A 24,127-nucleotide genomic window follows, 5' to 3' on the forward strand; every position below is an offset into this window, starting at 1 on the left:
ACTTTAACAGACGGCTGTATGGAGGGAAATGTTCCAAACAGAAAGAAGAGAATAGGATGAAAAGATTGGGGCATACTGGAGAAATAAATTAGTCTAAATATCAGACTAAATGTAGGCAAAAAAAAACAAATCTGATCATCCAGGGCCTACAAAGTAACTTTGTATTTCATTACATTTTATAATATAAGCAAGAAGTAGAATGAAATTTAGCTGTAGTTATTTAAGAAAAATGTCCTCTTAAAAAGCTTAGAAAGTTTTATCTGTCAAATTTCAGGAATTTTTTTCTATTGCTATTTTGAGTATCTTAATGTTCAGATAGGCAGATTTCTAATTAGAACAAATGACTTCATCTCCCATCACACTTTACCTCCCAGAGACATTTTTACATTCTATTAGTTTATCCTCTGAGAAAAGAAAGGGATTAAGTCCTTAAAATTAGTATTAATTGAACAAAAAAAACAGAACCATCAAATTTCCTATTTTTAACTCTCTGAGGTAACGAAGTTTTTAAGTACAGAATTCCTGATTATAAGTAATACCCTATTTGCTCAATACTAAGATGGACATTTTTTTCACATTTCAATATTTCTGAAAAAAGAGACATCTAAAATTTTAAATATACAATTAATGAGATAAAGGTGTTTTCTCCCTGAAAAGCTATGATTACATCGAAAATGCATTTTACAATTGATCGTATCTTAAAACTAAGAAAATATGGTGATGATAAAAACCATTGGCCATCAGTACCCAATTCTTCAGCAGTCATGGTCCCACAGCTGTCTGAGTTTCGGGGGACATTTCAACAGATTTTAACCACGGTATCGTGGACACCATGAAAGTCAGGCAATGTCCACATCTATGCCTGAATCAGAGAGGGAACTCTCACAATGATTGTACAAGGTTCATATCTCATCCAATCACATCAAAATCTGCCCCTCCTATCACCACAGGAACCCATGTTAAAGAGGGGGCAAGAGAAGAGTTTTCTGATGCTTGTTAAGTCCAGGAGCTTAGCTCATTTTTTGATATAGCCTGATCTACCAGGACCACACTGATCAGGGCCACATGTGTGTATTCCACATCAGGCAACAAACCATCCTAACTTAAATACCAGATGGAGTGCAGTTCTTCTACCTTTACGCTCAGGGCTCTAGCTAAGCCCAAGCAGAGATGCCTCCAAACCTGCTCTAAAGCAGTCATTTGGGAAAGAGAGAAGAGTCATTGTGCAAATGCAAGCCATTCTAAACTACTAAGAGTTGTGAAATGCAAGCCATTCTAAACTACTAAGTCTTAAGGAGACAATGAACTGTTTGTTCAAGCTACTCCCTTCCATGCTACAATACCTGACCACCCGGTGATTACCATTAGTGCTCGTAGCCATCTTCATTTGTTAACGTTTCTCACGGGTAGCAGGAGAGCTGAGAGCCAGGGGCATGTGCCTCATTTAATTTCACCACAAACAAACCTGAAGTCTGACTATTGTTGTCCCCATTATAATAACGAAGAAACAGTAGCTTCTAGAGAATGAATGACCTGGCTAAGGACATACAACCAGGAAGTATTAGAATAGGAATGAGGATCACCAAAATGAAAACCAAAGTATCCTGCCTTCTGCTACTACTTGTACAAAGAGAGAAAAGTACTGCCTAGGTTAAAAGACACTAAGATGACAGGGCAAGTCATAATTCTAAATACCTCACTCATTCAACAAACATTTAGGTGATTCTATACCATCAAAGGACAACCGCAAAAAGTATTTGAAAAATAAATATTTAATAATAATAATGTAACCATAATCATAATCTTTATATCTTTAGACTGCCTTTGTCAAAATTCTTTCCATCATCTTCAGATTCTGTCTAAAAAAAAATTAAACACTGTATTTCTCTTTACAAGTGGGGTTTAAGCCATTGTACAATACTTTAATATTTAAAATATCGAACTTAACATACTCTTATGTTCAATGTAAACAAAACCTCAGGTTTTCATTCTCATTTTCTTCTTTCTTCTAGCAAAAGGACGCTTTATGCCCATTTTTCAGATAAAAGAGGCTAAAATAATATGACTGGAAGAGATTTAAAGAGAAGAAAAAAAGGCACTGAGAGCTGGCAAACCAGCTAAGGATGAAACAACTCCCCAGGTCTCCAGAGGGGCTGCTGGGGGAGAGGAGGTCTATAAACCAGGAAATACCACCTGCCTACTTTCAAGCTTAGAGAGGTGCATACCTTTGAAAGCAACAGAATTTAAGTCCAGTGAGGCACTTTCAGAAAATGGCATCAAATAAATCTATAAATCTTTCTTATTCGCAAGCCACTGGACATTTAAGAGCACAGATATTGATGAGCTCTTTCTCTTCTTTTCTTCTTCCCTGTAACAGTTGTATGATTCATGGACTGTCCTTTAGTGGTCTCCATTTTCATCTTATTGCTCTTTCTTTGCTTCTGCTTTCTGACAGCTCTGAAAAACAAGGTGCTAAATTATTTTGTAGAATGAGCACAGTGAATTATGTAATTATGTTGAAGTTTAATTAACTAGCTAACCAAATAAGAAAACAGAAGGGAAAGAATTTACTGTATTATAAGCATAAATCCTCAGAATCCTAACCATAATAACAAGGAGAGAGAGTCCTGACCAAGCAAAATGTTTGAGAAAAGAAATTCCTTTGAAACATGGTGACTACAAATTTAGAACAATCTATTCAGGACAAACACACCACAGAAGTAAATAGTCAGGCCAATGAGTTGGGAAGTTTTTTGGTTGGTTTTTCTTTCTTTCTTTTTTTTTTGGTACATCTGTACTGCTCAGCTCAGCACTTCAATCTCCAAATCCCTGAATTACATTTTTCAGAAAAAAGACCAATACACTGGCAGTTAGCAGTGGTAGAAAAATGAAATAGCACAATGGGAAAAACTGAAAAGACTTAAAGAGGCCCATCTTATAGTCCTACAGCTAATTTTCCTTTCCCAGTAGATCTAAAAGTCCTGACAAGTGCCATACAAGATGCCCACATTTTGTGGTCTCTTCTTGAAGACTAGCTTCAAAATGAACAAGTTGAAGCCACTATGGAGAACAGTATGGAGGTTCCTTAAAAAACTAAAAATAGAACTACCATACGACCCAGCAATCCCACTACTGGGCATATACCCTGAGAAAACCATAATTCAAAAAGATACATGTACCACAATGTTCACTGGAACACTGTTTACAATAGCCAGGAAGCAACCTAAATGTCCATCAACAGATGAATGGATAAAGAAGATGTGACACATATATACAATGGAATATTACTCAGCCATAAAAAGGAATGAAATTGAGTTATTTGTAATGAGGGGGATGGACCTAGAGTCTGTCAGAGTGAAGTAAGTCAGAAAGACGAAAACAAATACTGTATGCTAACACACATATATAGAATCTAAAAAAAAAACCGGTACTGATGAAGCTAGTGGCAGGGCAGGAATAAAGACGCAGATGTACAGAATGGACTTGAGGACACAGGGTGGGAAGGGGAAGCTGGGATGAAGTGAGAGAATAGCACTAACATACATACACTACCAAATGTAAAACAGATAGCTAGTGGGAAGCTGCTGCATAGCACAGGGAGATCAGCTTGGTGCTTTGTGATGACCTAGAGGGATGGGATAGGGAGGGTGGGAGGGAGGCTCAAGAGGGGGGGATATGCGGATATACGTATATGTATAGCTGATTCACTTTGTTGTACAGCAGAAACCAACACAACGTTGTAAAGCAATTATACTCTAATAAAGATATTTTTTTAAAAAATGAACAAGTTGAAACTCACTCTCTAAAAAACATTAAATCACACCAGGAAAAAAAACACCCAGATCGGGCTTCCCTGGTGGCGCAGTGGTTGAGAGTCCGCCTGCCGATGCGGGGGACACGGGTTCGTGCCCCAGTCCAGGAAGATCCCACGTGCCATGGAGTGGCTGGGCCCGTGGGCCATGGCCGCTGAGCCTGTGCGTCCGCAGCACAGGCTCCGCAGTGGGAGAGGCCACAGCAGTGAGAGGCCCGCATACCGCAAAACAAACAAAACAAAACAAACAAAACAAACAAACAAAAAAACACCTAGATCCTTTGTTTCAGGTGCTCTCTGAACTACATTACAGGCAATCTATAGCTGAGGAAGATTACTGGTCTATCCATTCACTTTCTCCAAGCTAGCAGAATCATGCCATTTATCATATCATGAACGAAGGGATGGGCTGGGGCTGCCAGTAATGGCAAACCTGGGCATTTCCATGGCTTCCCAGCAATATCAATTGTTAGATTCACTTCTCCTAAACCACCACGAGTCCTAGGGAAATGCTCCTTCTTGATCTTCCCAGAACCAAAACCTGGGAAAGGAGCTTCATAAACAGTATATAATCTCCTAGTGGACCAAACTCAGCCTCTCCTTTTGTTCATTCAGTATATATGTTAAGTGTTGGGAATACAAAAATGAATGGACAAAGTCTTTGACTTCAAGGAGCTGGGAGACTGAGCCAAGGCAGATGTCACTCTTCCCCTTCCTTCCCCCCATTTTTTTTTAGGGGAAGAAACAGAGGCTATGAAATCATCCATGAGAAAGTGGCAGAACTAGTTTGATTCAGGAAATTGTGTTCTTAATTACCTTGATACTACATACTCTACTATAAATTATTCAGGTATGTAAAATGCTAAGCATACAGTAATTAATAAATAAATATTAGCTATTATTAGTAGCTCCACATGACTACTACTCAGAATTTTGCTTGGCAATTTTATATTTTTCCATGTTTAGATTTTTCACCATGGACTGGGGTATCCTATAAGTTCAAAATAAAACAGTCATCTTTATACTGTTTTGTGCATGTTACATAAATCTCCTTTCCCTCCAGCCATTTTTTAGAAGTAGGATAATGTCCTGATAAGTGATGATCCAGCAAATTTTTTTTTTTTCTTTTTTGCGGTACACGGGCCTCTCACTGCTGTGGCCTCTCCCGTTGCGGAGCACAGGCTCCAGACGTGCAGGCTCAGCGGCCATGGCTCACGGGTCCAGCCGCTCCGCGGCATGTGGGATCTTCCCGGACCGGGGCACGGACCCGTGTCCTCCGCATCGGCAGGCGGATTCTCAACCACTGCGCCACCAGGGAAGCCCAGATTTAGAAAATTTAATGAAGTATAATCTCTTGATGGCAAAGTCAATGAAGCTATGCATGTCTGTATACAAAATTTAAACAAATTTTCTTTGGTTTGTCCACTCAGAAGAACTAAACATGAACCAGATTTCACTAGAAGATACAGTAAACAAAAACAGAAAGAAAATGTTCATTTGTAATATGAATAAACAAAACTTTCCAGAGATAACGTCTCTCAACAGTGATAAACTGAGTATAATAAACTGATTGTTTCATTTTGCCTTAAAATTAAATTGACCTAGTATTTGTCCTCTAAATTATAGGTATTTATGTAACTGATAAAATGAGCTCTAACCACAAGAGGGAGCCAGCATCATTCCAGATCACAACCACAGGAAAATTAATACCGAGGAAAACCAAATTAACATGACAGCTATAAAACATATAAGATGAAAAGATCTTTTATGCCATATATGCTAAAAAAGCTATTAAAATTATTTTTTACTATTATAAAGAAAAAATTTTGCATTGTCAATTTCATTGTAAAATTTTTTTGAAAGCAGTATCTGAAGATCACTGTTCACAGTTTAGGAGTCTTCTCTAAGAGAAGAAAGTGGTACTATTTAATAACTATCAGGTATACCACATCCTAAGGAATTTGGTCTTGAATTAAAATTGATAAAATCTAGTACTAAGAGATACTACATGATTTCCCTCAATGAAAACAACATATTACTATCAAATAGACTAGTCAGGGCTATTTAAGAACCAATAAAGAGCCTACATTGTATTACCAAAATGCAAATTCAGTTTCCACATGTCATAAGATCACAGAATCAAAGGCTGAGCATGTTGTTTGCAAGCAGAATTACATTGTAATAGTGCAACAACCCCAGATCAATCCTTTATTAGGTTGTATTCTATTCTTAAAGCTTTATAAAAAAATATTTTATAAGACTCTTCAATACACCTCTTTAATTAATTTTTAAAATTCCACTTCTACCCTAGATTACTTAGTGGAAATAATTATTAAAGTAAATTTGATAAAAAGTAATAGAAAAGGTAGTTTAAATACTAGGCAGAATTCAAGTGGCTGGGCTTTAATGGAAAAAAATGATTTCTACTGACCAAAAATAAAACAAATGGAAAAGAATTCTAATACAATCACAAGTAGCTACTAAACCATCAGATACTTCTAATAATAATAGATTTTTTTTCATCACAAGTCATATGATAGCTCAAAATTTTTATCCTGATCTCAACGGTCATATAATGTTAAACTTGGCTATCTGGTTTTCACATCAGTAAAACAAGAGGACTCAATAGCTATAAGCCCTTCAGTTTAAAAGGAAAAAAGTGTAACATTCAAGTTAGCCCAGTTGAAATACCAATAGTTTTTCTAAATATACTATTGTCATTGGTGTAACCTTGCTCTGAATTACACAGCTATATTACACAAATATATAGGAAGTGAGTCACTTTCTACCTTATATTTTGGTTATTTTCATGCCTTACCTGTAAAATTTTTAGCTCTTTGACTCACCTTCATATCCTCCCTCTCCCCATCTATGCAAACAATACCTAACAGTGAAAGCAACAATTAATTTAGCATTTAGCATTTCTGGATCCTCTGATTATTGTGTACTTCTGTGGATTGCTCTGTACAAATATACAAGGAAAATTTTTTCTAGTAAATAAAAGAATTCAACTAACTTGTTAACTTTCTTAGACGTAAAGATGTTAGGACAAGTACTCCGTTTATGATCTAATTCACCACAAATAAAGCAGCCATCTTTAGGGCCGTTGCAAGAATGATCTGGAAGAGCACAGTGATTGCAAATGTTACAGTGGATCCAGGCTGTAAAATAAAAATTAGGTATTAGAAGAGGTTCATGTAATATAATTTTTCATTTGATTAACCTTTATGATAAGGAAGCATGAATAGTGTTTACTTCAAATATTGTGATTGCTTTGCATAGCTAATTATAATTTGGCTAAAGAGGCCAAGGTTAAGAGGTTGGAATTCCATGTAAACCAGCTAACTTCTTTCTGATACATGGCAACAAATTCAGCCCTTCTGCCCTGAGTCATGAGCTTAGAGCCACTGACAAAATGGGGGCTGGCTGAGTGATACAAAACCCTGTTAAAACAAGCCAAAGCAAATGCAACACTGAAACAGGGTTAAAGTCATGTCTCTCTTTGAAGGAGAGAACGTACATTTTGGCAAGTGTAAAAATTAAAAAGCAAGTAAATTAAGGCAAGTCTCTATTATTTTTTTCTTTTGTAAATACAGTTAAATAAAAACCCTATTTAGATGAAGAAAAAGTCAAATATTTTCAGAAGATCTCAAACACTTAAGTCTGAATACTTACAAGGCTTTACACACTTTTTGCAGAGAAAGCAATGATTCCATTTCCTGCCATCCTACAAAAACAATTTTTAAATTATGTTTAACTTGTCACTAAAAATCAAATTTCCACAATTAAAAATTAAAATGTCTTATTAAAATCTGTGTAAATTATTCATTCCTTATTTCTCACTTTCCTGGGCTTTACTATTAAATACTTTGATTTTAATTTATGCATTTCTCTACTCAACTCAAACGCCTCCTTGATGGGCCCCAATTTCCTTAACTCTAAAACTGGAGGATTTATCTAAATGATCTTGAAAGTCCACTCCAGATCGAGCAACCCAATCTGCATAAAGAAGGACTCAATGAAAATTTCAAGAGAATTAATGATTCATAGTTTTTATGTGTCTAGCTGGTATAATCCTTAATAACATTCATATTTGAGAACTTAATGTAATTTAGAAGGATAGAGATTACTATTTGAGTAATTTAAAAACTGTGAAATAAAACATACCTAAAGAAGTACATGAGATGCATATGTCCAGTTTAACGAGTATTATAAAGTGAACACTGATGAACCCAACAAGTCAAGAGACAATACCATCAGTACTCTAGACACTTCCCCACATGCCCCTTCCCAACCCAGCATTCCTCCTTCCCCACTGAAACACCTATCTTGGTTTTTGTGATGGTCACTTCCTTGCTTTTGTTTATTTTTTCCACTTACGTGTGCATCTCTAAATAATAAAATTTTGTTTTCCTCATTTTGTACTTTGTATGATCTGAGCATAATTTTTTTTAATGAAGAATACAGATAATTTCTAAACTACTTGGAAATATATAATCAGATGTGTTACCATAGTTAAAAACCAGTATAACCAGTAATATAATTATAAAGTTATAAAAAATGTACTTTCCAATAGTTTTAAAAATATAGCCTTTCCTTTGGCAAATAATACGTGCGTATCAGCCAACTAAACTTCACGTGTTCTTTCTGACTGGATTTAGTTAAAATAACCGAGTAACCTAAAGGTGATCCCACCTTCCTAAAAAAATAACTAGGAGGTGTGTCCCCTGTAGTCCTTCCTCATCTGTAAAAAGCCCTGTCTACTAGCGATGTGAGGAGTAAATACACAGCACATGTTATTAATTATTGCTTCATCAGAACAGTGATGGTATCTAATAGTTCAATTCCTTATTCGAAACACCTTAATTTTGCCCTCAACAAAATTTAGCCCTTATTTAGTGCCTTATTTGAAACACTAATAATTTTAGCAGTCATACAGTACCATATAAAAATAACTCAAATAGTTGTTAATGATGATGAAGGCAACTAAGTATTTTAAAAGCCTGCCATACTTTATAATTAGAGAAAAAATATTATATTAAATTATAATTAATAAATGATAACATGTTAATACAAATTAAAATATTAACAAAATAACATTAAACAAATGTAATGAAACTAGTGACCTAAAATAAAACTAATATGTTTGAGTAAAAACACATTCTAAAGAAAACTGTACCTTGGATGTGCAAGAATTACAGTGTTCACAGTGCTGATTCTCTAGAGAAACATATCGTTGACACAGAGGGCAAAATCTAAGGAGAAAAGAAAAGACTCGAAGAAATCAGCTGCATATACTTATTGAGATTCACAAGGTAGATAAAAGTTCACAAGGCATTTGTTACAAAAGTTCGGTGTAATTCAAATTAAATTCAATATAACATTATAGGCCAAATTTAAAAGTAATAAAAGAACTACATGAGTCAGTATGAAAGGCATTTGGTGTTAGATATATGGAACTTTATTTTCAGTGACTTGTGTACTTCAAGGTCTCTCTTACCTGTACCCGTCTTCAATAGGAAGGATTATTTTGTTGGGTGGGATATTGGTGAAAATACGCACAGGAGACTGTTTCCGTCCTGTCTTTCCATGTTTATAAAGTGCATGATTATCATAATCTACCTAGATAGTTTAAAAAAATTAAAAAGGAAAAATTTCTCAAATGAGTCAACATTCGTTAAGATTCTTTTACCAATAAATGAACAAACTGATGCCAAGGTACAAATTAAATCAGAGTATTTAATAAGAAGTTCTCAAAAGCAAGAGTTTACTTATTAATCAACAGCCTCAGAGGGGCCTCTATGAGAGTAAAATTTCATTATAAAAAAGGTAAAATTTGTTATGACACATTCATGTTACCTAGGATTCAAAAAACAACTCTAATCTTTTATCCAATGCAACAGACTTTGCAGGAAAGGCTTTTATATAATTAAGACTTCAGCTTTGGGCATTAAAACATTCCACCTTTGATGATCTGTGCCAGCTTGTATAGGGCTTTTCATTTTTTGCCTGTGAAATTCACTGCATGCCCGTTTTCAATTCCCCAAGGCTCAGTGCAGCCTCAGTGTGGCCCTCCACCATCACTCTCTGACACAGCCAACCCAGCATTCCTCCTTCCCCACTGAGAAACACCTATCTTGGTTTTTGTGATGGTCACTTCCTTGTGGGGGCCAGGCAGTGGCTCTGCCACTCACTTTTTATGTGACCTCAGGCAAGTCTGCATCATTTTCATCTGGAAAAGGAGGTTACTGATACTTACCTTAGAGTTGTTATGAAAGTTAAATGAGACAATGTATGTAAAACACTGAATTCAGGACCCGGCATATGGTGGAGACAGATAGAAGGATGGAGTGCAGAGGGAAATCTATAACTATAGTTGATTTCCCCACAATGACTATTTCGAATGTTTACCTCTCTCCTCAAGATCCCTAACTCAACTTTCCATTTCTGCAGATTATCTGGAAAGTAAACTGAGGCCAACAAGCATGATTTCTATTAGCTTCTTGCTCCCTTCTCCTCCTCCACCCTATCATCCATACACATTCTCAATTTGGTTTTAAACCTGCCATGAATCCACCTGGCCACTAAGTCCATCCATCTTCAGATCAGTAATTCTCAAAGTTTGGTGTCTGGATCAGCAACATCAGCATCACCTGGGACCTTGTTAGAAATGCAAATTCTTGCCCCACCTGGGACCTAATAACACAGAAACTCTGGAGGTGGGACCCTGCAATCTGTTATTTTTAACAAGCCCTCCTGGCACACTAAAGTTTGAGAGCCACTGCTTTACATGACCCACAAGAATACCATGAGATTTTTATAAGGTTAATACAGGTAGATCGCAACTTTCAAGTAAGTTGTAATAAATTCTTTAGATTCTAAATAAGGTTACACTTAAGAATTTACAACAGAACTGACTTGCAAAGTAGCTATTTAATGAGAGAATTACAAAAATGTAAGGAATCGGTGACAATGGAAAGAGAGGACTTTAATGGGAGGGAGATTCCTGAGCTCTCTCCATGGCTATGCCAATGCCTGCTAGATTTACAGGTGAACAAATTTAGGAAGACTGATTAACAAACTTCAGCAGTGGGAAAAAAATAAGTACAGGATGAGGAGACTCAGCTAAATGAGAGACAGTGCGGGAAAAAAAAAAAGCCCTAGGGCGTTTGGCATGTGAGCACGCACAGTCCAACGTGGGGAGTCCACAGTCTATCACAAAGGTGTAAGACTGGTGTGGCCTCACAGCCGGCTTACACAGAACTGTAATAGTGTAACAAGGAAGGGAGACGATGTTAGATCACATTTGAAGCCCTCCATTCAGCTGCTACATTTTAAGAGAGACATTAATAAAGCCAGTTCATTTCTATTGAAAGTAATGGGAATAAATAGGGCTTATAGTTTAACAGATTGGGGGTGTTTATTCAGAAAAGAGAAGACTGGGAGGATCTGATAGCTATGTTATAACTGAAGGGGTGTCATGTGGAATAGAAATTAGACTTATCCTTTATTGCTTCGGAAAACAGAAGTAGGACCAATGGTTAGAAGTTAATAGGGAGCATATTTTATCTCCATATGAGAAACTTTTCTAACGATTAGAGCTATTAAATAAATTGAGTTGCCTTGTAAGGCTGTAGGACTTTGCTCAGGGAAAGCATTCAAGTGAGACTAGATGACTGCTTGTCACGAATTTAGTGGAAAGGATCATTACATTGGGAAGTCAGCCTACGTTAAGGCTATGCATCTTTACAACTTTAAAATTCTATGAATATACGTTACCTACTAGAGGCTAAGATACAAAAGTAGATTTTACTTCAAAATCACCGTAAAATAGTACCTTAAGTAGTTTTCTTTTAAAATGATTTAAATTCATAATTTTTCCCTAATGCACCTTCCCTATGTATTCAGTAAATATATGGTACCATATTAAATTCAACAAAGATATTTTGAACATTTATGAGTGTCATAAGAAAAAGAATTCTTCCCAAGAGAATCTTATGAAGATTTTCAAATGCTGGAAAAGAGTATCTTAGAAAGATTTTTAGTAAATGGAATAGTCCATGCAATATAATAGATAGCAGATGGAAGAGAGGGAAAAAAAAAGAATTTCTTTATGGTTACCTAAGGAGTCAGAGAATATGTGCATCAGGGAGCTGGTTGATTACTTGATTTTGCATAACCTAATTGAGATTATTATTATTTTTAAATGTGGGTTTGTTGTGCTAATTAACTATAAACATATGGTATGTAAAATGCATGCTGCTAGGGTAAATTAATGTACCTCTAACATACATCCATATTTCATAGCTTCATCCACACAAATAAACCTCCTATGGAAGTGCTGTAAAGCAAACACAATTTTGCAAATTGCGTATCACTAGTGGTAGAGCTGATACACCATTTTCCCATCATTATCCCTGACATTTCACTCACAATGATGATGAGAGGCATTTTTGAATAGAAAATTTCTCCCATGGAACTGATTAATGTGATGAAGTACTGTATAGAAATGAGGGAAAGCACAAAATCTCTGCAATTCCTAACTTTTAATTTTATCTATACACAAATTTCTTCTGCAACATGAGACTGAAACTAGTTATACGGAAAACAAGACATTCAAGTCGACAAACATTTATTATTCTGCACCTACTATGCTCCAGGTATCATGCTAGGAAACAAAGCTTAAATAAAACAGAGTACATGTTTGTATTTTCATAAATCCCTAAAGTGTGTTCTGTTTAATTTCAATATATTCAAAAGATTCCAAGGGAACTCTTCAGCTCCATCAATCAACTTCTACCATAGCAATACGGTTTTTTAGTCACACCATATTCCATGTAACCTCTTATTTTAAATATCATATGTATTACACAGACATACACATACATATATGTGTGTGTGTTATTCCTCATCACTTCAAATCCATTAAATGTTTTATGTTTATTGTATATTGAATTTTGAGAATTCCACGTGTCACCTTATAATTTACAATCATTTCTCAGAAATTCCTGTCAAAACCTCTTCATTTCTGAACATGAAACCAGACTCGAAAAACAAACAGTTTTCTAAACAGGATGATTTTTTAAAAGACAGCTTAAAAAAAACACAAAGATCTCTACTTTTAACAGTCCAGACAAATGTCCCAGATTAAGCAGAAACAAGAGATCATAGCATGTTCAAGGTGGAAGGGAAGTGAGAAGATCTAGTTCAGATATGGTAAATACAGGACCTGAATGCCATCACTCCCTGACCCTGACCCTGTGGCAGACATCACTAATCAGCCACGCTACTCTTTGCCACTGAGCCTGGTATTCTCAACAAATTCTCCAGAAAGTCACTACCAATTTATCAGGCTTAAGTCTAAAAGTAAAACTTATCTGGCATCCTTTTTCTGGTTCAGTCATTTTATTTTATAGGTAAGGAAACAGAGACCTGGAAAGATAAAGTGACTTCCCTCAAGATTATATTTAATCTTCTAAAAGGCAGTGCTAAGACTCAAACTTCTTCTGACTCTAAATCAGAATTTCTTTTCATTACCAAATCCTTCCTTTCTAATCTGCCCTTAATAAAGCTCTTGGTTTTCTACGTCTTTGATAGCTATTTTATTCTGTACTCATCAAGTGCTTTATCACTGAAGAGTCTACATGATTTATAGTTTATGAAGATTTGCAGCATTTCCGCCTTCCTCTTACCTATAAAGTATTTCCAAAAAAAGAGATTTAGTGATTTTTTTTTTTTTTTACTGCATTGTGGTTTCGGGGCTTATAATCATCTCAGGCAAAGTCAGAAAGAAAGCCTAATCAAGGTCTATGGGAAAAGACCTGTGAAGGAGGAGAGGAAACTTTCAAATTTTTCATTTGATGAAGGTGGCTAATATAAAAGGAAAAAAATTACCACAAAATGAAGTTAAAGTAACAAAAGAAAAAAAAAAAGAATGCAAAAGGCTCAGAAAGGATAATAAGTCCAGAGAGAGTTTCAAAAAAAAAAAAATAGTAGAAAAATCATCAAAGGGGAGGTACAACAAACAAAGTTTACATATACCCTAGGAGATCTGGCAAAATCAGTTTCTCCCACTGAGCATGTAATGGGCAGTAGTGTTCTTATCTTTAATAGGAATCATGAAAAAATGAAGATTGTTTTTGTTTTATAGGTTTTATTCTAATTCTTCTTCTCAAAGGTTGGCTTTCTCTTTATTGGAAGGACTGCTTTTCACCCTGATACACATGGCCTAATTAGAACATTTTCCACCAATGCACTGAATCATATGATTACTTTCAGTAAGCTTGGACCTTGGAACTAGTTCTTAAAATTAAAACTACAGTATTTCGAAAAGTTCTTTCCTAGTAACACAGGCTGTCTAAACAAACAGTAACTGGTTACTACACATTAATAACCACTCTCATCTGCTTTATTCTGGATCTGCCTTCTTCTGCCGCCTCACCAACTGAAACTCTTCCCCACAGTGAAAACTCATCTCTAAATTGTGGATGAAACAGTTTTCTGAGGAACGATGTGTTTTGCAGTTAAAATAATGTGTTTTCTGACATAAAAATTGAAGAAAAGTTTTACCCCCATTCTGGGGCCATCTGAATGATGACTATAGTGATGGTTACGACAATGCTTATAGCAATAACCTTTTTTCTCTATTTGCTGTGTGTCAGGGATGAGGCTGAATCTTTTAATGTATTATCTCAAATAATTCTTAAAACCTTATGAAGCAGATATATTATTACTATGCTCATTTAACAGGTAAGATGAGTTTCAGAGAGTTAGATAAAATGTGTAGGACTAGCTAGTAGGTGGCAGAACCAGCATTATAATCTAGTTCCTTTTCAACTCCAGAGTTCGTGCCCTTTTTCATTCAAATATTCATTCAACATGTACAGGGCACCTACTACGTGCCAAACATTGTACTAGATGATTATTCACTGTCAAAGGCAGCAGGTGCTCCTGGAAACCAGAAATAGTTTACTTAGTTAACGTCTTTAGGATATGTCAGCTATCTCTGCATTGCAAATGTCCATATTAGAAGCATCCTTCAGATAAGAAACAGAAAACTGGATGCCCTAAAAAGGAAAGTAAACCAGCTTTGAGAAGATATATGGTATGGATTTGCCTAAAGCAGAGCTCAAGAAGTCAAGGTTAAAATGACTTGTGCTACACACTTTTGGAAAGGACACTGTTAATATGGTTCAAGAGCCATAAAAAAGTCCATTAAATTTGATAATGTAACTTTTATAATTCTATTTTAGTTTTGGAAATTTATTTTAAGGGAGTTATGGAAAATATGGAAAAATTATATGAATAAAAGATGTTCATGGCAGTGTTATTTATAGTACCTTAAAGGTGGGAGCAACCTCTAAGTCCAAAAAGAAGAGAATGATAACATAGCCTATTGATGGAACAATTTACTTGTTAAAAGCATAAGATTATGTAGCTACATTTTAAAATATACACTTATATAAGGCAGAAATGAAGAAAGCAGAATTCATATTCATCTTCTATGATTACAAATATGTAAAAGTGTTTTTTAAAAAGACTGGATGTGAATACAGCTGACCCTTGAACAGCATGGTTTGAACTGCGTGGGTCCACTTATACGTGGATTTTTTTCAATAGTAAATACTGAACCAAAGTTGGTTGGATCCACAGATGTGAAACTGCAGATATGGAGAAACCTCACATACAGAGGGCTGATTATAAGTTATATACCAATTTTCAACTGCACCCATAATCCTCCTGTTGTTCAAGAGTCAACTGTACCTCAAAATTATAATATTTGCTATGTGAGGTAGAATCACAGGTAGGATCTATCCCCTCATTTCTGGTAACACTGTTTCATTATTTCTAAATAATTTTCATAATAGTGTATATCTTCAAGACTAGAAAGATTAGAACCAAGTGCTATAGGGAATTATACCCATTATCTTGCAATAGCATATAATGGAATATAATCTGCAAAAATACTGAATCACTATGCTGTACACCTGAAACTAACACAATATTGTAAATCAACTATATAAAAAAAAAGAAACAAGTGCTATCTTGGAACAACTAGTGAAGACGTTTACAGTTCTAGAGCTGAAAAGCCTGAATCAGAGGCTAGTCAACTGCTCAGAAAAATCAAATAGAAAAATGTCATTACAAACCTGGAAGCAGTGCCCATTTGGTGACCACACATAGTGATGGCGACAACAGGGTTAACCTCAGAACCCAAGGAAATGAATCCAGGAGAGTGGACATTGAAACAGAAGGAGTTGAAGGACAAGGATGCAAAGGAGGAGGTCCAGTCAGTCTGCCCTGAATCAGCACACCCACACCTCAGCATCTCTGCTTCTCTGACATGCCACAACCTTGGGCACACCCCTCCTTAGAGCTCCTGGCATCCTCTGAGCAGCAAAGTTAAGTGTACGTGGCATTCCACCCACCAGAAAAAGCAATTTACTTCTCTACAACCTCTGAATGGAGAAAACCCATGTTCATAATGATGATCCTGGGGTGCTGCACAATCTTCTGGTGATGATGAAAGATCAGATCATTTGGTCTAAAACCTGGCTACAGTTCAGAATCACCTGGGAAACTTGGTAAAATATTTTTTCTTAGGGCTTTACCCTCTGATTTTGATTTAGTAGGTTTATTTTGGTACCTAAGAATCTATATTTTTAATAAGCACCCTAGAGATTACAGACGTCTAGGAAATACTGCACTAAGTTACATATGATATAGTTTTAGTGTTTCATACAGCTTATAGTGTTTGCATTTACTAAAACTGATGAATCATCTTATCAGAATATTTATTTAAGCAGAATATCCATTCCCCAACCATGTCAGAAAACAAAATATTTACTATACCTGGTAATCCAGCATGCAGAAGCTTGGGAAAAACTGACAAATTCGGGATTCAAAAAAATAGGGAAAAATCCAGAATATGGGTAGTTCTTTGTGACTGTTATCTAATGGATCACAAAAAAAGAGAAAAGAAAATAAGAAACTGATATTAAAGAAAAAAAATAAAGTAGAAAGCTGTTACTGAAAATATATGGTATTGGGAGAAGTTGTAATCCTTCAATACATTTAAATCATACAAACGAAGAGATGATTTACCAGAGTACCATTTACAACTTGACCTTTCCCAGAAGTCAATGGAAACATTCTTTTATATCTAAACACAGCTATACATGGTATGTAAAAGTTATCTTTACATGCATATCACTACAGTCTAGGTAAAGGCAAAGATATTACAAAAAAAGTGGGAGATAAAAAATGAGCATCACTTTGAAGCACAAAGGTGGTTATGATATGGAAGAAGGAAACCTGGACCAAAATGCAGAAGGCCTTAGGTCTGAATCTTAGCTCTGCCATAACTCACTATGCCAGCTTTCAGGGTGAATCCATCTTTTCTGAATCATGGAAAATTCTTATGAACAATTTTATCCAAATTAATTTTTATGAGAGACAGGGGACACAGCTATTAATTACAGAGCACCTGATACAGGCTAGTACAATGCTAGGTGCTTTCTGTATGTTATCTCCTTAAATAACCCCTGGAGTTAGATGTTAATATAGTAATCTCATTTCACAGATGCGGAAACTGAAGCTGCAAAATTTAAGCAATTTGTTCAAATTCATGCAGCTAATAAGCAGCAGAATCAGTTCAAGCTCACAAAGCTTTTTATTGCTTTCCCAACAACAATGACTTTATCCACTCTGATAAGTAGACTTCAGAACCAAAAATAAGTGGAATACTTAGCACTGTGAGTCATGTTTTAAATTTCATTTGCATCCTGTCCCCAAAGCACACTATTTATATAGCACAATTAATGGAGAAGCTTGATCACAAATTCCTGACACTCTTACATTTATCAACTTGCAGGTTGGAAACTGAAAAATGATTATACTGACTAATTAGATAATTACATAAAATACTTTGAAGTCCTAAGCCATTTTAAGCTGAATATCCCCCAGTCATTAACCCACTTCTAAGCTTGGGTATCCATGTGACACTGATAACCACTGTTAGGCGACTGGACAGCCAACCTTCCCACACAAATCTTGGCACAGTTTAGAGCTGTGGACCAGGGGCTGGGTGCCCTCCTAGAGTTCTGGGCAAGACTTTTGGAAGAGGAAATGTAAGGTCTAAGTGGGCAGAGATAAGTGTCTGTCTTGTTCACCCTTCCATTCCCAGCACCTAAACAGTACCTGGTACATAGTGGCCATTCAGGAAATATTTACTGAAGAAATGCCAACAGTTCACGGCTATTCTTCATAATGTCCCCTTATGCCCACCAAAAACAAATACTTTACCTATGAGCCATTTTTAAAACACATGATTAGAATAATACGAAGTGTATCATGATGATAAAGTTATTATCAAATAAGCCTATTTTTAAAAAAAGAAGAGAACGCAAGACATGTATATTTTATCAGTGCTCTGATTCACTGAGCTCTGCTAATATTTGACAGGAAGTATATACATAGATACATGTTTATTTTGCAGTAAGTAATAAATTACACACCTTGGCTTTGACCTTCTTTCCACATAGCAATTAACTTCTTGAATGTAACAGCCAGAGGTTCAACCAAGCCACCAAAAGGAGGATCTGTCACCATAATGACTCCTTCACCTTTATCCTTCTGTAAAAATGTTCTGCATACTTCAAGGGCAGCCTGGAACAAACAGAAATTCATTTCTAAATTAGGACTAAAGGGAGGTACTTCATCCTATTGGGAGGAGAATGCATTAGGCTCAGTCTCACTCTTCGGACTGAACTTCACCCATCCTGCCACCCCAGAGTCCCTCAGTGACATCCTGAAGCCTCTCTCATTCAGCCCCCATAAGATTTTATCTTTGGGTTCCTTGATAAGTGGGTTTTTAAAATTGCAAATTCAAACACCATCACTATCAGAGGACTACACATTCAAATGGTTGAATTAAAAAACTAAATTTAGTAACCTAAAAGAGAGAAACTCATTACCCATGAGGACTATCTAAAATGCTAAATTCAATTGAACAAATAGAAGTAAGGACTGTGCTAAACACTGGAGACACAAAGACGAATAAGACATATTTTTTCCTGTCTGGTTTGTCCACCACCATAAGTTCAGGTTAATGAGAGCCTAATTACCAGTTAAACATGCACATGTTTTTGAGTGCCAGGTAAATGACAGGCACATTTGAACATGCAAAGTAAATAAATGAAAGCTCACAAATAAAGCTTACCCAGGCCATGAAACCATGCCATTAACACATTTTCCCAGCAAGCTGACGTGTTTTTAGTGATTGCAAAGTTAACATTAAAAACTGTCTAGGATATTTATCACTTTTTTGCTTTGGGAGAAGTCAGTAAGAGACAGACCTGTAATATTAGCTCTAATCTACTGACTTTGTAGTTGCTTTCAAGTACTTATCTATAAAAGCAACTCAACACTTACAGTATACAAAATGGCAGAAGATTTGAAAGCTTAATGGCATTTAAACTTTAATAAACCTGTATGTACTTTATAATAAAATATATATTACTTTACTACTAAATCAACTTAGAAGACCCAATTGATGAAAGGAAAAAAAATCACAACATCCTAATCCCTTTTCTCTAGTAAAGTCTTTATTAACTTCCTCCTCAAAGTCCTACAGCAAAGGATGGTGTCAAGAAGGTTAATCATTTTTCAAGTGCTGCCTGGCACTTCCTTAACCTGCCTACACGAACAAGGACTAAAAGTACAGATGATGTTACTGAAAAACTTCAAATTCCTTGGAGTAAACCAGCTATACTCCAATACAAATTTTAAAATAAATTAATTAATTAAAACCCCTTAGAGTTAAAAGTAGAAAAAAGAAAATAGGTGAACGAGGCCTGAACTCTTAACCAAATTAAAAAAGAAATTAAAGAATATCTTCCCAGGTAAGAATCAATGGTGGGATGTCCCGTCCTAGGTTGCTGAGGGTCCTAATGTTGACCACCTATGGGAAACAGACACTTGCTTACGCCACCAAGGTTGACAATAACTTAACTCTGTTCTTCATCTCAGTCATCAATAAAAAAGTGCTCGGCATTTTAAATAGCCACCCTCTGTACACACTTTAACCACCTTACCAATAAGGCGTATGACATTTTTTATTACGCAAAAGACTGTATTATTTGCTATGAAAAAAATCCTGTGCAGAAAACTCCTACTTTTTAATCCCATGAACTGTGAAGAGCTTCTGTGCAGTGGCAGAGGCTTAGATCCTCAAAGGCACATGGTACCTCAAAGGCTTATATGTCTTCACAGACAGACACCTAGTAGACACTTAAATGCTTTGGTGATTGATTAGTAGATGGTAATCTCTACTGAAAACCCTGACTCCGTAAGTACGTAGAAAAAGGGGAGACAGTAAAATCATTAAACAATAGTTTTCTGTAGGTCACTCTCTACAGTTGCAGTGCCATTTAGTGGCTGCTCTTAAAATACAGAGAAAGGAGAGCCTGGGCTGGATGACTGTTTTCTTCTGTGAAACAGAACATGGAGCTCAGTCTTGGCAGCTTATTCCAACCGTTATTCTAGAAACTTGTAAGGTAATTCTATAAACTCTCAATAAAAGTTACATAGAATTTCCTAGAAAAGGCTACTTACATGTTACTTTCTTAAGATATATGAAATTGCTAGCCAACTCTTCGGTATGTAATTTTACTCTTGTCTTTATTGTTCAAATTAAAAAGCAAAATCATGGTCTGGTATTAAAAACAAATAAACAAATACCTGACCCACTACTGCAGCATCAAGCAGTAATATGAACTCAGTTCCTTCCTCAGCTGTGTCACCAGTGCTGACAACCCCCCTGAGCTCAAAGCCCCACAGTTTCAAGAGACCACACTGGACATTTGCACGTCGATGTCGTGCCAGCCCCACAAACTCAACATTTCCAAACGTCGCTTCCACACTTCCCTACTCTCTGTTTTGAAGAATGGAAGATGAATCCAGGTCACGGCCCCAAGTCATCTTTGATTTCACCCCTGGTACACTTATCACCAAGTCTTCTTTTTTTTTCTTTAATTGAGGTATAACTGACGTATAACATTATATTAGTTTCAGGTGTACACAGAGTAATTACACCAAGTCTTCTGGTTTCCATCTGGGAAATGCCTTCAGAATCTACTTCTTTCCTCTCTTTTCTCCACTGTCACTGTCCGAGGTGAGAAGCCCCTCTTCATCTTCTGTCAAGCGGTCTTTCAATTCCTCGTTCTCCTTCATGCTCATCGAATCAGTTCTCAAATTCTAGTGTTTATCAACCACACAAGCGCTCTGGGAAACAGTGAAGTCTAATTCTGTTATTTACTTCAATATTCAGTTTTCATAGCTTTCGCGGCTGAAAAATATGTATCCCCATGCTAAACGGATTCTGATGGAAGGAGTACATCACTGGCTATACTTACTAAATCTCACTTTTCAATGAGTCTCATTTTTTCAATCCCAACCAACAATTTAGAATCTATTTTCATTTCCTGAATGCTTAGTTTTTTAGTCTTGCTTGGTTTTCATTCTATCATTAGCTAATATCTTAAAGCACAATATATACTTAAAACATGACTCACAATTCTTTAAAAATTGATATATACCCATCATATGTATGTATGGATATGCTTCAAGCAGTCTTGATAATTTCAAACATTTCTGACCAACCTCCTGTCAGGTGTGATTACTTGGTTGGTTATAGATTTTATTTTGTAATGGGACTGACAAAGAGCTCAAATTAGGAGTAGAAATATCAGCTCTGCTATGTTGTTTATTCACAATGATGTTATTAACATCATATTGAAAGAAGATTTTTTTAAACCACTCTCCCTTTATTACAAGGCTATTTTTTTTTAGAGTAGTTTTAGGTTTACACCAAAATTGAGAGGAAGGTACAGAGGTATCCCACATACTCCCTGCCCCACACATGGATAACCACTCCCACTATCAACAGCACCCACCAGAGTGGGACATTTGTTAGAAGTGATGAACCTAAACTGACACATTATCACCCAGAGTTCATAGATTGGAGTTAACTCTTGACACTGTCTATTTTTTAAGGATTAGTTTAATAAAACCATAAATCCCCTTAACTGGGACATGAAATTTATCAGGAAGGCAAACAGCAAACAACTAACTACAGAATTATTTAATTACAGCATCATAAATCTACAAAGGAGAACCTGACCTTGTCTGAGGGCCAGGAGAGGCTAAAGAAAGTGACTTGGAACAGGGTTCTGAAGGATGAGGTGACATTAACAAGGCAAAGAGAGAGTAGAAGGTGGAGGGAACAGCATGGGCAAAAGCCCCTGTGCTGGAAAGGCCAGTTTGAGATGAAGGTCATATGTCCTGAACATGAACAGCAAAGCAGGAACAGGGAGAGGACAGGCTGGAGAGTGGCAGGGGTCAGATCACAAACAGCTACGTGAGTCTTGGTGAGAAAGTGGCTCTTCACCCAAGAAGCAGTGAAAAGTCATGAAAGATGAATAACATGATCACCTCTAGGTGCTCAATACACACTCAGTGAATGAACAAAAATAAATATCAATAAATGGTAGAAAAGCCACCATTTGCTCTTGAGGGACCCTAGAAAAATAATGAAGGAAATACAATAAAAGAAAGAGATAATTGTCATAATTCTTACCTTTCCATCAAAGAAGTGATGGTTAAACATGTTATAATGGCAAAAACTATCTTCCATATAAAACTGTGAATACCTGTAAGATAATTTGTTTATTACTGCAGTTACTTGTCTGGTCATAGTTATACATAAATAAATAAATAAATGTAAACTAAATTTTAAAACTATGAAATCACACCTTTAATAAAATCAATTTCATCATCCTTTAGTTTTTTGAAATAAAGAATACTTTCCCAAAATCTCAAGAAGTCAGCAACAGAGGATGAATAACAAACTTAAATTATGGTCCCAAGTTTAATAAACCAGTGGCAAAACTACAGAACACTCATATATAAAAAACACATATAATCTTCTGGTTCCTACGGACCAGAAGATTCTACATAAATAATCATGTTCCTGATAGATTATTATGCAACTTAAGCTTGAGATGGGCTGGCAATTAAAATACATCTCTCATAGTTAATAATTTTAAGGAAAATACTGAATCAACATTTCTTCTCAACAGCTGTTAATTATTTTCTTCCGTGGTTAACAAAAAAAGGTATTTAATACAGAGTTTTTCTTGTCCATTGTGAATTAGCTTAATAAAATATGCTTCTCAATATGTAAGAGAAAAGAAGTACGCACATTTCATATATACTGAATTAGTGCCAGGAAAGAGGATATTTATTTACTGATTGAATCATTTTATTCTTCTAACATACTACTTTAAAATGCAGTCAGTAATGAATGAGAGTACCAGCTTCGGGTATTAACATTTTATAAATTTTCACTAATTTACTAGGCAAAATTCATACCACATCATGGCTTAAATTTGCATTTATTTGACTTCTTACAAAACTGAGTTTTCTTTATTCCTTAATTTTATTTGTACTGCCTAGGTCTGTTTTTCCCATTTATGTCTATGGGCCTTAATGTCTTTCTTGCTGATTTCTGAGGTTTTTTTGTATAATATAGAAACCTCTTTTACCTCAATAGGATTTTGAACTTCCACAGTTTTGTCATAAACAATTCACATATGAACCACACCATCCTTCTACAGAATTCATAACCTAGTGGAAAGACTGAGAAAAAATCAGGGACACATCCTTACTTACACAGCTTCTTTAACCAAATCACGATACGGTGCTTCTTTGCTTCTACTTCTACTCACAGTTATTTATGACCATCTATAACTGATCACCGACCATGCTGAGTATTTAATACAACGGACAAGCCTAGTTTATCCTCTTCCTATTACACTGAGGCTAAGAGTACAGCTGTACAGTCGGGTGGTCTGGTTTCAAACTCTGGGTCTCTCACTTATTAGCTGTGTAATCTTAGTAAGTTATTTAACCTATCTGAGCCCCCATTTCTTCATCTACAAAATAGGAAAATAGTTTCTATAATACCTCATAGGACTTGGTAAGAATAAATAAGATAATGTATGTAAAGTGCTGAATACAATGCCAGCTACAAAGCATATAATGAAATGTCAGGTATCATTATTTTAATAAATACCAGCTATAAAGATGTATGTCTCAGTGACTCTAATGTTAGGGAATTATGTTTATGCCCAATCAAAATATCTCCTCCTATAATCTAAATCCATTTCTTGTTATTCTGTGGAGACGGAAGAACAGCTGTTTGCCATTCTCAGTACAATATCCTTTAATACACTTAAGATACTGTTAGTACATCTG

The 24,127-nt window shown here is 35.8% G+C and overlaps 1 protein-coding gene across 1 annotated transcript in view; it reads right to left on the reverse strand.

Moving 5' to 3' along the window:
• Nucleotides 1-1,794: 1,794 nt before the first annotated feature.
• ZCCHC4 (zinc finger CCHC-type containing 4) overlaps nt 1,795-24,127 on the reverse strand; it is a gene marked incomplete at its 5' end in the record, with an annotated part of 47,477 nt that continues 25,144 nt past the window's right edge. The window contains 9 exon segments of the mRNA XM_082653521.1: nt 1,795-2,357; nt 2,360-2,457; nt 6,828-6,972; nt 7,487-7,538; nt 8,991-9,066; nt 9,312-9,433; nt 16,664-16,764; nt 18,328-18,478; nt 22,449-22,521. Coding sequence (XP_082509647.1) covers nt 2,287-2,357; nt 2,360-2,457; nt 6,828-6,972; nt 7,487-7,538; nt 8,991-9,066; nt 9,312-9,433; nt 16,664-16,764; nt 18,328-18,478; nt 22,449-22,521 — 889 coding nt within the window. The 3' untranslated portion in view covers nt 1,795-2,286.

Source organism: Grampus griseus (assembly GCF_964374135.1).
Source record: "Grampus griseus genome assembly, chromosome: 4".
Classification (NCBI taxonomy): Eukaryota; Metazoa; Chordata; class Mammalia; order Artiodactyla; family Delphinidae; genus Grampus; species Grampus griseus.